Genomic DNA, 14330 nt, shown 5'->3' with positions numbered 1-14330 from the left:
GTGGCTCCAAATTAATTTATTTCACTTCAAGTAGATTTAGGGCAAAGAGTTTAACAACTGATTCTAATTTGACGCAATTCGGACTTTATCTGCGCAAACGGCAGAAATGTTAAATTTGGGAGATTTCTGAAATTCTTGCTACAGTTTGCGGCTTCGCCGCACAGAGACCGTGACAGGTATCAATGTAATTTGGATAACTTTTTATGTCCCACTCCTCAGTAGCATTTTCACCAAATTTCAGCTTTTTAGGGCCAACGCCCTGGGAGGAGTTTGTAAAAGTACGACGTTTGGAAAAACTCCGAAGTCATGTTTAGCCATTTTTGAAGCAATATGGCCGACATTTGGTTGGGCGGACGGCGTTGCCGTAATAATATTTTTTACTTCTCTTGTCACCATCGACCTCTGCGCCAAATTTCATGATTCTACGATCAAATTTTTTTTGGGTCAGTTCCCATCTCTCAATGCATTTTTGGTACATTTGGGGGCGCTGACGCGACAATTTTTTTTATTTTAGAAAAGGGAAATAGCCAGAACTTAGAGAGGCACGATTCTTAGAGGTGTGCAAATTTTTGTGACTTTTCGTCAATGTTCACTGGGTGAAAAATAGGGGGGTTGGTCCCGAGAAGAAGAAGAAAGAATAATATTCCGATGCGAAAACAATGTTTCCCATTTTCCAAATATCATAAACTATACATTTTCGGAAAGCGCTCGCGCTTTCCTACCTCATGGTGTGGGTCCCTGGTCACTGACGGGTACTTTCGTTAATTTTAAGTGGGCTCCGCCCACTTTGTGTTTTTGGCCCTCTATACAGTAATAATGTTAAATTTTTGCATTACATGCTTATATGCACGGAACATGCAAGAGATGGGGAACGTATTCGTGAGCTACTTAGCGCAAATGAGTGCTTTATATGGGGATGACGACCGCGAAGTTTAGTGCGCACTTTTGCACGGGCTTCGCCCGTTTACAACGGTAATGTTCCATTTTCCTACTACTAATTAGTATGCACGGGGCGTGCGTGAGTGGAGGAGTGCGTTAGTGAGTGTTTGGAAGTGGGCGAGCGCTTCGCGCTCGATTTCGTGCGCACTATGTGCGCACTTTCGCAGCCGTGCTTCGCACGGCCTTACGAGATTAATAGGCCTCTCGCCAGCTTGTGGCGCTCGGGCCTAAAAAAGAACAAGACAAGACACAACAAAGACAGGCATTATTAAAATCAAAACAACAATAACAAACTGGTCTTCGTCAATAATATTCGTTCATTTTCAGTTAGAGTAACTGTAATTCAACCTTTATTTGGTTAAAGCTGTATTAAGTCTCAATGTGCAATAGGAATTATGGTTTGGCTAGTCGCGAACTAAAATAATTGTTAGCAGCAGCCCTACTTTCTATTATGTGAAAATGAACATGCTGATTATGTATTTAACAAGTAGTACAAAATTGCAAACCGTAAAGAAGACTATTTTTGTTTGTAAAAATGGGTCACGCAGGTCCATGGGGACTACTTGACTGAAAACGGTGGAACACGGCAACATTAGGAAGTCATAAGGATTTGCTTCCTTTATAGACGTCATTGATCATCTTTAACTGCGTTTCAACATACAGTCTCCTTGGTTTAAGCGTGATGTAAAATCAGGACCGCTGCCACAACAACTGACAAACAAAAAGTCCATGAAAAGGTCACCTACGAAAAGGAAGCGTTGAAATGGACTCACCACAAACCTCTCGGCGTGCTGCTCCACATGCTTGTACGTGGGGATGGAGATGGGCACGGCCTGTTTGTCGCTGTAGTCGTAGTTGGGCTGGATGTCCTCGCCCCCCTCCAGCCCCTCCACCTCCTGCTGCGGGACGGACAGCACCACCAGGGACAGCTTCTTCTCGCCCGCTCTGATCAGATCCACCACCTGCTTGTGCGTGGCTCCTTCCACGCTCACGCCGTTCCTGCGGGACGAGAGGAAATGAAAGGAGATCGGGGTCAATGAAAATGATGGAGATGGACATGATTCATAAGAGCAGCGGTTTGTAAGGTTTGGGGATGTGCTAGGGCAATATTTGGCTTTCTGAACAATAAATACAGTTCTGGATGAAGAATGTGAATTGGAAAAGCCAAAACAAATGAGGAAAGTCCTAAAACCAAAAACCAAACCTAAACGGGACAGAAATTAACAAATCATTGCTATGTATTTGGGCCTCAAAACCGCTGCCATGGACAACATAAATGGATACCTTTGGAACATAAATCTGGCAGCAGGGGAAAAGGCCATCATAAACAAAAAAGGATGATATAAACTGCCCCGACGACTAAGGACTGGACCGACACTCAAAACTAACATACTCACGCTCTACCTTAAAAAAAGAAAAGAAAAATCTGATTTGGGTAAAAGGCCAAAAAACACAGCTAAACCACTACTTAAGTTACGTATTACAATGTGTTTAAAGTATGTGAATATTGTCGCATCGTCTGTGGCTTGACGCATTTTGCAGCAGTATGAATGAAACTGAACTAACTACCGTCTGTAAAACCAAACATCAAAAAACAAACAGACACTTTTCTGTATCACGACGTAGCCTTTCATTTCCTTAAATCAATAACAGAGTCGGCATCAACACTGGGGCATTATCACGGCCCAAAACATATCTGATAGATTTTCAGTTTTCCTTCTCTCGTGGACATATACTGGAGTTATAATGTAAATTTAAGCCGTGGGATGAATCCAAAATCCCGCGCACGGCTTCACTCTTCACTTCCACTTCACTCCACGCCTGCGGGTGAGAGAGCACGATGGTTATATGGATTTACGAAGGCGGACAGAGCGTAGACGAGTGGAGGAAAGAGTAGTCTTCAAATGCACAGGTAGATTTAGACTAGATGCAAACCTTGAACACAACACATTTGACCACAGTCTTGTCCAGTTACTGTTAGATATGCAATTTTATCAACGTGCATTTCCCACATCGTGCATTACAAAACCATATATTAAATCAACAGACACTCAAAAGAGGACTTAAACGAGGATGAAGCAAAGGAAATGTAGATGCAGACAGGTGACCCCCTCAAAGAAAAGTGTAGATCTTCAGGCTTTGTTTGTTGATCGAATAAAAAAAAGGAGAGCTGAGCCACGGCAGCTCCTTTAATGCGTCCCGGCCTTTGATGCTGCCGTCTACACTCGGACGTGGCCAGATGGCACGAGCATCAGGTGTCACCGCTAATCCTCTGCGAGAACCAGCGGGACGGCAGCGGGGAAAAGGGATGTAATGATAAATCAATTGATGTAGAATATAAGTAGGTAGTATAGGAGAAGAGTATATAGGTCACAATAATAGTCATTCAACATGTTTTCTCAAAAAAGTCAACATAAAGAGTGATTTTTGTCCACTTTGTGTCAAATTTACATTGTTATTCAGACTTCACATACAAGAGTGGTCTATAAACTAATGTGACAATGTGAGAAAATTAAGGATTTCACAGTTGTTTGCTGATGGTGCCCATAATGACAAAAAGGCAAATGTTGATGTGTGTTTTCACAATAATTAGAGCAAACGTGTAACACGACATGACACTAGTCTCAGTCCTGGATTAACCCAGAGCCAAATGAGTCAGGTTTGAGTGAAAGTGTAGTTCAAAACTGAATAATAGTCTTAGTAGTCTTAATAGTAAGCTTTCGAACACCACCAAATTTCAGACTCAGGCTTGGTATGAAAAGTTTGAGAGCTGCACGTTTACTTTACACCAGGTAAAGAAGGTGAATTATAGAAGGCACGTGAGTATTAGTTACGTTTTAACCACAGATACATAACTGCGACTGTTAGAAATACTAGTCAGCACATCAGCCAGTGAACAAACCATCAAACTAAATTTACAATGGAACACAGTACTTCTTAACCTCACGTTTAGGATTGTAAAAATAGCCTTTGGGCAAATGGCTTTTCATAAGTTGAAGATATTCGTCTATAGATGTTCAATAACCTGCTACTTCAAACTGCCACGTTCAAACACCAGATTTCACGTGTTTGTCCTCCTCCTTAGTTAATGATCTTTTCTTAAATAGCAGAGCGGGTTGCGATGTCACATGATTGCAACCTATTCTGTCATATGACCAAAGTACAAGATTAGCAGTGCAGCTGAAAATGCAGGTCGAGTGAAACCCTTTTTGATGCTTCAGCAAGCGCCATTACGACTGTTCCTTCTTCTAGGTTTCTCTTCTCCATTATATCACAAGGAGGGATTCAAACGTGTTCTCATAATACTGGAGATATACAGTAATATACAGTCATATTAGAGATATTTGCATAACCACAGCAGAAAACACCGTCCTATTTTTGTATAAATTCTGCACCTGCCCGCTTACATGCTGATATATTTTTAAAAATAAATGTACACGTTGTTTCTTTATGGTGACTGAACAAATACACAGGTGCACCGCTGAACAAGAGCTCAAGGACAACACCAGCCATCGTCCACAGCCCCATGCAAACGTCATGCAAACTCGGGCTGCAAAGTGTACTGCAATCAGATCAAAATCGCAATTTGAATGGCTGCAATTAGCATACCAAGACTGCAATTTATATGTCCTTTGCAAACAACACAGTATCCTGGCTTTATATGTACAAAACCCTCTGCAAACTGGTCTAAAAGGTATTGGATTCTTGTATTAGTTTCAGATGAGTCTTTTCTCAAATGTCGATGCTCTTGGATGTATTTAAAGCCCCAGTACACAACTTTTTGGCCAAAAAAACAGTCTAAAATAAAAGCATGTTTTTATTGCACTGAAAAACATGTGTCCCTAGTGTTTGGAGGCTCCACAAACCCGACTCGTGCTTGGCCTGGAAGAGTCTCCTCTTTGATATTGCAGGTTTATGGACCAGTCTTATTGCTTAAAGTCCTTTCTACAATCACGCCTTCTGGGTCTAATAATGGCACAACTTTCTGAAGCTAAACAAAAAAATATACAACACTTTTTTGTGACAGTTTTTGTTTCATGTGAATAGGCCCAGCAATAACAAAGATACAAACTAGGGCTGCAAAATAAATCACAGTCGAATTGAAATTTGAATGGACAAACTGAGCAAATTGCAAAAGCTGACATTTTTGAAGTGCCATTATTTTACCCACAAACCAAAAAGAATATCATGTCAAATTGTGTGTGTGTTTCATGTGAACATTGAACAGAATCCTTATGCCTTAATAAAACATAAATTGCAAATCTAATCGCAATTGCTATTCTTAAGAGGAAAATCACAATTAGATATTCTTCACAAATTGTGCAGCCCTAACTAATATGAACCATAAGCCAGGTAAACAAACCTGACAGTACAACAACAAATTCTACCATACAATTCTGACCTGATCCAGCGTAGTCAGAGTACAAGTGGGACACATGATGAGGGTGGTCAGAGTACAAGTGGGACACATGACGAGGATAGTCCGAGTACAAGTGGGACACATGACGAGGGTGGTCCGAGTACAAGTGGGACACATGATGAGGGTAGTCAGAGTACAAGTGGGACACATGATGAGGGTAGTCAGAGTACAAGTGGGACACATGACGAGGATAGTCAGAGTACAAGTGGGACACATGACGAGGATAGTCCGAGTACAAGTGGGACACATGACGAGGGTGGTCCGAGTACAAGTGGGACACATGATGAGGATAGTCCGAGTACAAGTGGGACACATGATGAGGGTGGTCAGAGTACAAGTGGGACACATGATGAGGGTGGTCCAAGTGCAAGTGGGACACATGATGAGGGTGGTCCAAGTGCAAGTGGGACACATGATGAGGGTGGTCCGAGTGCAAGTGGGACAAATGATGAGGGTGGTCAGAGTACAAGTGGGACACATGATGAGGGTGGTCCAAGTGCAAGTGGGACACATGATGAGGGTGGTCCGAGTGCAAGTGGGACAAATGATGAGGGTGGTCAGAGTGCAAGTGGGACACATGATGAGGGTGGTCCGAGTACAAGTGGGACACATGATGAGGGTGGTCAGAGTACAAGTGGGACACATGATGAGGGTGGTCCAAGTGCAAGTGGGACACATGATGAGGGTGGTCCGAGTGCAAGTGGGACAAATGATGAGGGTGGTCAGAGTGCAAGTGGGACACATGATGAGGGTGGTCCAAGTACAAGTGGGACACATGATGAGGGTGGTCAGAGTACAAGTGGGACACATGATGAGGGTGGTCAGAGTACAAGTGGGACACATGATGAGGGTGGTCAGAGTGCAAGTGGGACACATGATGAGGGTGGTCCGAGTACAAGTGGGACACATGATGAGGGTGGTCAGAGTGCAAGTGGGACACATGATGAGGGTGGTCCGAGTACAAGTGGGACAAATGATGAGGGTGGTCAGAGTACAAGTGGGACACATGATGAGGGTGGTCCAAGTGCAAGTGGGACACATGATGAGGGTGGTCCGAGTGCAAGTGGGACAAATGATGAGGGTGGTCAGAGTGCAAGTGGGACACATGATGAGGGTGGTCCGAGTACAAGTGGGACACATGATGAGGGTGGTCAGAGTACAAGTGGGACACATGATGAGGGTGGTCCAAGTGCAAGTGGGACACATGATGAGGGTGGTCCGAGTGCAAGTGGGACAAATGATGAGGGTGGTCAGAGTGCAAGTGGGACACATGATGAGGGTGGTCCAAGTACAAGTGGGACACATGATGAGGGTGGTCAGAGTACAAGTGGGACACATGATGAGGGTGGTCAGAGTACAAGTGGGACACATGATGAGGGTGGTCAGAGTGCAAGTGGGACACATGATGAGGGTGGTCCGAGTACAAGTGGGACACATGATGAGGGTGGTCAGAGTGCAAGTGGGACACATGATGAGGGTGGTCCGAGTACAAGTGGGACACATGATGAGGGTGGTCAGAGTACAAGTGGGACACATGATGAGGGTGGTCCGAGTACAAGTGGGACACATGATGAGGGTAGTCAGAGTACAAGTGGGACACATGATGAGGGTGGTCCAAGTACAAGTGGGACACATGATGAGGGTGGTCAGAGTGCAAGTGGGACACATGATGAGGGTGGTCCGAGTGCAAGTGGGACACATGATGAGGGTGGTCAGAGTACAAGTGGGACACATGATGAGGGTGGTCCGAGTACAAGTGGGACACATGATGAGGGTGGTCCAAGTACAAGTGGGACACATGATGAGGGTGGTCCGAGTACAAGTGGGACACATGATGAGGGTGGTCCGAGTACAAGTGGGACACATGATGAGGGTAGTCAGAGTACAAGTGGGACAAATGATGAGGGTAGTCAGAGTACAAGTGGGACACATGACGAGGATAGTCCGAGTACAAGTGGGACACATGATGAGGGTGGTCCGAGTACAAGTGGGACACATGATGAGGGTAGTCAGAGTACAAGTGGGACACATGACGAGGATAGTCCGAGTACAAGTGGGACACATGATGAAGGTGGTCAGAGTACAAGTGGGACACATGATGAGGGTGGTCCGAGTGCAAGTGGGACACATGATGAGGGTGGTCCGAGTGCAAGTGGGACACATGATGAGGGTGGTCCAAGTACAAGTGGGACACATGATGAGGGTGGTCAGAGTACAAGTGGGACACATGATGAGGGTGGTCAGAGTACAAGTGGGACACATGATGAGGGTGGTCAGAGTGCAAGTGGGACACATGATGAGGGTGGTCAGAGTGCAAGTGGGACACATGATGAGGGTGGTCCGAGTACAAGTGGGACACATGATGAGGGTGGTCAGAGTACAAGTGGGACACATGATGAGGGTGGTCCAAGTACAAGTGGGACACATGATGAGGGTGGTCCAAGTACAAGTGGGACACATGATAAGGGTGGTCCAAGTACAAGTGGGACACATGATGAGGGTGGTCCGAGTACAAGTGGGACACATGATGAGGGTGGTCCAAGTACAAGTGGGACACATGATAAGGGTGGTCCAAGTACAAGTGGGACACATGATGAGGGTGGTCCGAGTACAAGTGGGACACATGATGAGGGTGCTGAAGATGACAGCTCTGACTGGAGGAGCCACAGTGACCTGCCTGAACACAGGTTTACAGTCGGATGTGGTCATGTTTGGTTAAGTCCATCCCGGGACATCGCTGCGCAGACTGAGCTCTGGGGATGAGGTTTACCTGAGCTGCTAAAGGCTAGCGCCAGAGCTAATCAACATGCACAGGCTGTTATCCAACTTATGTAAGGCTTAGCTTTCCCTTTCCATAATTAGCATTAGCCTGGTGTAGCCATGTCGGTGCAGACATATTTTAACCACATCAATAATCCAAAGCTTCAGTGTTACTCAGATGCTCGTGTGCCGTTTGCAGGGAACGGAACAGAACATGCTTAAAATTCACCAAGTGTAGCAGTGAAGACAGAAGCTAGCACTGTAATGCTAATGTCCATGCTAGTGTGTGAGAGGAGCTACTTACACCTCCAGGATCCGGTCTCCTTTGGCGATCCCGGCTCGGTCAGCGGCTCCTCCGGGCAGCACGGCGCTCACATGCTGCAGCGGTGCGTACAACTCTCCGTTAATGCTCCGGAGCTGGCCGCCTTCGCTGACCTGTCCGCGCACATTGAACCCGTAACCGGACTCAGACTTGACGATCCGCACCACCCGAGGACCAGAGGTTACCGTGGTCGCGGAGGAGCCGTCCACCACCACCGGGCCGTTCCGGGACGCAGAGGGAAAAGCTGGCCGAGTTTCATCGTCTTCATCCGCCATCTTATCCACGAGCCCTACCCCCCTCCGGTCGGTCGGTCGGTCGGTCGGTGTCTTCTAGTAAATTCAAACCAACACACGCTATGTCCCTGCGCCGCACAGACCGCTGTGGTTGACGGTCCGCCCCTCCGTTCGTCACGGGACGTGGCCCGGTCACGTGAGCTCCGGGGCGGTCCTGCAGGACGCCCCCTGCAGCCTGAGCCTGGAGGGTTCAGCAATCCAGGGTGAAACTTCACATCCACCAGGTGAAGTTTAGGGCAGAGCTTCTCAAACTTTACCTGTCGTGCGCCCCTCCACACCCCCCACAGCCTCTGCTGTAAATATGGATCACTTTTGTCACTGCAGGTCCACGACCATCAGACAAAGACTGCGTTGTTGTTGTTGTTGTTGTTGTTGTTGTTGTTGTTGTTGTTGTTGTTGTTGTTGTTGTTGTTGTTGCTTTTAATGGTGGTTGGCAGCATTTACCGCCACCTACTGTAGTTGTACGTCTTCAAAGTATGTGTTTTACACTATACTGTAAAAATAGAGAAAGAGGGAGATAAAAAGAGAGAGAAAAAGAGAGAGAAGGAAAGAGATTAGTTGTTGTTATACTACTACTATAACTATGTTAATATAAAAAGAGATAAATGTTTCATTGTCTTCAAACCCTTTGGATCAAAGCAGAAAGGATTGAGAAACATGCACATTTCCAGTTGGAAGCCATCCACCATTAAAAGTAACACCACAACAAAAAACAACAACAATAGTAACAGTAACAGAGCAAGTTCTAAAGTTAGAGTAAAAAAGGGGAGTCCAGTCAAAATGAGAAGGCCAGAACTGATGGTTAAATTCGTTTTTATTGTTTCCATTCTGTGTCATTCAACCGACATCAGAGCTATGCAAGAACAAAAACATTTGAAATAAACATTTAACTCATGAACGCCTGCCACTTTAACAATTATTCAAACCAATAACCCCTCATTGCACTGCTCATTTTTTGCACTATTCTGACAAACTGTAAATTGTGTATAGGCAAGGCAAGTTATTTGTAGAGCACATTTCATACACAAGGCAATTCAAAGTGCTTCACATTAAAATTACAAAGAAATTACAGAAATCACAAAACAGTTTAAGAAATAAAAGAAGAGTGCAAAGTGCATATGCACAAAATAGTTTTTAGCTTAGATTTGAACATTGTCAGAGTAGAAGCCTGTCTCACATCTTCAGGAAGACTGTTCCAGATTTTAGCTGCATAAAACTGAAACGCAAATTCCCCATGTTTAGTCCTGACTCTGGCACCAGCAGGAGGCCGGTCCATGATGTACTTTGGTGCTAGGCCATGGAGAGACTTGTACACAAGCAGAGCTGCTTTAAAGTCTATTCTCTGAGCCACAGGGAGCCAGTGCAGAGACCTGAGAACAGGACTAATGTGATCATACTTCCTGGTTCTAGTCAGGACCCGAGCAGCAGCGTTCTGGATGAACTGCAGCTGTTTTACAGCTCGTTTGGAGAGACCAGTGAGCAGGCCGTTACAGTAGTCTAATCTACTGGAGACAAACGCATGGATAAATCCCTTCAAATCTGGCTTAGACACTATATTTTTGATTTTGGCAATGTTTTTAGATGGTAAAAAGCTGCTGATGTTATTGATTTGACGCGGCTGTTAAAGTTCAAGTCTGATTCCATTATTACCCCCAGGTATATATATTGGTTTGTAGGTTTCAGAGCGAGACTCTGGAGGTGACCGCTAACACTTTCTCAAAAACAATTATTTCAGTCTTGTCTGAGTTCAGCTGGAGAAAGTTGTTTTGCATCCACACACTGATCTGTTGGATGCAGTGACAGAGTGAATCCACTGGTCCATATTCACCTGCCGACAGTGAAACATAGATCTGAGTGTCGTCTGCATCATTGTGATAGGACACATTTTCCCTGCGTATCAACTGACCTAACGGCAGCATGTAGAGGTTGAACAGAAGGGGTCCCAGGACTCACCCTTGGGGAACCCCACAGGTCAGGGTCATGTGGTCTGAGACACAGTTACCAATTTCAACAAAGTACTTCCTGTCTTCCAGATAGGACCTTAACCAGTTTAGGACAGTGCCAGTGATGCCCACCCAGTCCTCTAGTCTCAAAATTCTATGTATGCCCTATTTTATTTATTTTTCATTGTTCTATGTTACACCTTAATGCCACAGCAAGATCCTAGTTTCTGATTCTGATTCTGACGTGTTTTCTAGTTTTCAACAATCATAACGCACAGAGATTTGATTTTAGAATTATACTATTATAATATATTTGATGTGTATCTGGTCCAGCGATCCATTGTAGAAAGGGTTTCAAAGGTTTATCTTTCATAGTCAGATTGAAAGTGACTTTCAAAGGGAAGTCTCGAAATGTATTGATTTTTAAAAACATTATCCAGATGACTACATTTGAAACATTATAACATTGATACGTTGGCACCTATTGCCGCAAGCAAACACTGAAACAAGTCTAAATGTCTTTGCAAGAAAGATGTATATTGGAAAGATATATATTATAATTAGGGCTACAACTAATGATTATTTTAGTCGTCGACTAGTCAGCAATTCATTATTTGAGAAGTCAATTGGTTATTTCTACTGCACACTGAGATTTTTAAAATACAGTAGCCTCTTTGTATAATACCCTTTTGACTGAATAAAGGTTCAAGAGCGATGCCTGGAAGCTTCTAGAACAGATAGAGGATATTTATGAATAAAGTCTAGCCCTATTGTTAATGAAAATCAGAAATGGTTTATTCTATGTTCCCATTTTGATTTAATAATGCCAATGCCTTTTGTAATGTTCCTCCATCAGAAAAGTTACGCAGTGTACCTTTAAGCGTAATGGTCTCGCTCAAGCTGAGACAAGTCATGGTTTCTTTTTTAATTACAATCAAGACTTACTTCAACAGAGGCCTTACCCGCTGGTGTAATTTCCCATTATACTAATTAAGGTACGTTAATTTGTCATCTTGTTTTAGCTGTGTTCTATTTCAAGCCCTCTGAGCCACTGTTTCAGGTTTCACACTCACCTCTGCTCCTGAGGGACACATTCTTTTCTTTGGCCACATGACCGTCAGTGTTTTCATTTCCGTCACTGTGTCAGGCTCGCGTTTGTGTCATGCGTTTTACTCTGCGCCACGCCCCAACTTTCATCCTTAACCACTGCCTTGTGACTCGCATACCGACCGCTGCTATGATTGTGACTTGACTGACGTTATCTTCTGTTCTTCTTCCAGAAACGAAAGGTCAGGTGCATTAGAGACGCCACTTGTCGCTTACCATAAGGATGCGACGCTCCATAAATCGCTTCAATCAGCCCTTGTTGGAATGAGAACCTGCAAGTTGTCAGCATGCCCTGTCACAGGATTATATGACCGACGCTTACACTTGAAACCAACATGTTCCAGAGGTTTAAACTGACTGAGAGATTGTTAATCACAGAGTATTTGCACGTACAAACAATCAAAGAGGCATAAAGTTTGCACTTACCTCACAAAAGAATTTCAGCCTCATTCACTTTAATTGTGTTTTGATGATCAGTGAAATATCAGTGAAATATGGTCTTTATCTTGTGAATATTTCCCATTGTAATCCGGGCATAAAAATATAAAGTGCTGAAGCAAACTACACTGCCCAGGTATGTACGAGCCTCCTACTGGAGAACTGCTGCAGGTGATGATCTTTCAGCTGCAACACGGTATTTCAACCCGACTGATGCAGTGAGCGGCTTCTCAATTCAAAAACAACCATGTGGAAAGACAAATCCCCTGGTCATGGAAAAAATGTCAAATGTTTGAAAAGGGTCAAATCATTGGCTTTAAGCAGAGAAAACCTCTAAGGAGAAGCAGAAACTAATGTACTACAGATGTGAACCTGGGTGAGAGTGTTTGGGACGAGCTGGAGAAGGCTTTGTGCAGTGGTCACTCTCTCACATCATCAATACAAGATCAACTGGTGACAGGCAGTGGATTCATCTATATTGTAGAAAAAGATTCAGTTGTAGTCATCTGGACTCTGTTTTTTAGGAAAAACTAAACATTGGAACAATGGAACACTCCTGGACGAATGAGGCATTACACCGACATATTTATCTATATTACATAAAAAAAACATATTAGTCAGTCGGGTCCTCTTGGGGGTCGCAAAATCCAATATATTAAATATCAGCTTGGGCTCCAGGATACTTTGTACAGAAAAAAGGCCCTGAGGTAGACATGTTAAGACCCCCTGATTACGCTAATGTGTCTTTAATGAAAGGAGGCTCAGACAAAATCCCTCTTTCTGTGGTTTGTGTCAATTAAACATTTGATCAAATTTAACAATCTTATTCTTTTTAATGTGTTCATAATTGTTTTTAAGAGTTGTCCACAGTATCCGTCAAACTAGGTGCAATTTGCATTTAAAAGAGAGAACAAAGCACTGACCAGGTCAGGGTCCTCCAGTTTCCCCCAAAAACATGCAACAGGTCAAATCCCTCAGCTCTGGGGTCCTGACCTAGCTCCAGATCAGTGGCTGACTCACAGTGTCGACTCATTGAAGGACGAGTTTAAACAGAGAAAGAGTTTCCCTGATGAGGGTTTGCTAAAGGATCATTTACCTTACATATAGTTAATATAACTTCAGTCCTGCATTGTTGGATGGGGGCAAAGTTAGTATCGCTTTTGACTCTATTTCATTTTAGTTGTCTTTATTCATTTTAACTCCTTCAAGATAAAATCTAGACCTGGTTAAGACACACGCTGGTGACAGTTATAGAAGTGACAAAAAGACAAACACAAGTTAAAGGTTGAATGGACGTTTTTTTGGCGCAGTCTTATTTCCTCGTGGCGTGGACTGCCGATTAGTCCTGCCACGTATCAATCATAAAACACACCTACCGCTCACCTGCAGCCGCATGTGGCTCATCCCCACGTTTCCACGTGTCTAAGCGCATGGATCTATCATAATATAGTTCCCTCAGTGTACGGGAGAAAATGAAGACGGAGAAAGACAGTTTCGAGCTGACTCAGAAGAAGACTGAAATCTACGGGAGACGAGAGATGCGATGCGATCCGTCGCGCTAATAAACAAACGCACGTGTGTGTTGTATCAGTCCGCTCGGGGGATTGCGCATGCGCACTTCCGCCTGAGTTCTCAAATCACCGAAAAATCGTCCATTGTGCCTTTAAATCACATTCCATTTTTTTAAAAAATCATCTGTATTTTATTCATTTCTAATGTTTCATATTCAATCTTTTTCTTGTGCTTGTTTCCGTTCGGGGTGACTGGAGCCTATCCCAGTGACTTTGGGCCTTAGGCGGAGCTCACCCTGGACATAGGCCAGCTCGTCGCGGGGTAAACACAGAGAAACACAGACAAACATTCACAAGGGGCAATGTTCTTTTTACTGTTGCCATTGACCTGACACATGTAAAGTCTTTAGACAGAACCCAGAGAGAACCCCCGGTAACAAGGGAAGGACATGCAGACTCCACCCAGAGAGATCATAGGATGTTGGATGATGTGGCAAGAGCTCTAACCATTCTGCCACCGTGCACCATGTTTCTTGTCTTTAAAATTAACTAAACACAATATTTCCCTTTTGCGCACCACGACAAAGCACACAACAC

The 14330-nt window shown here is 44.1% G+C and overlaps 1 protein-coding gene across 1 annotated transcript in view; it reads right to left on the bottom strand.

Annotated features, from left to right (window-relative positions):
• snx27a (sorting nexin 27a) overlaps positions 1-8848 on the bottom strand; it is a 28654-nt gene extending 19806 nt beyond the window's left edge. Inside the window, exons 1-2 of the mRNA XM_072448012.1 lie at positions 8424-8848; positions 1713-1938 (exon numbers count right to left, since the gene is read on the bottom strand). Of these exons, the coding sequence (XP_072304113.1) occupies positions 1713-1938; positions 8424-8716 (519 nt within the window). The 5' untranslated portion in view covers positions 8717-8848. The remainder of the gene's footprint in view (positions 1-1712; positions 1939-8423) is intronic.
• Between the last annotated feature and the right edge of the window lie 5482 nt (positions 8849-14330).

This window comes from Eucyclogobius newberryi, unplaced genomic scaffold (assembly GCF_026437365.1).
Source record: "Eucyclogobius newberryi isolate DKJ021-1_F unplaced genomic scaffold, fEucNew1.0.hap1 SCAF_16, whole genome shotgun sequence".
Classification (NCBI taxonomy): domain Eukaryota; kingdom Metazoa; phylum Chordata; class Actinopteri; order Gobiiformes; family Gobiidae; genus Eucyclogobius; species Eucyclogobius newberryi.
Note: the sequence above shows the minus strand (reverse complement) of the source record. Positions and strands in the feature narration are given on the sequence as shown.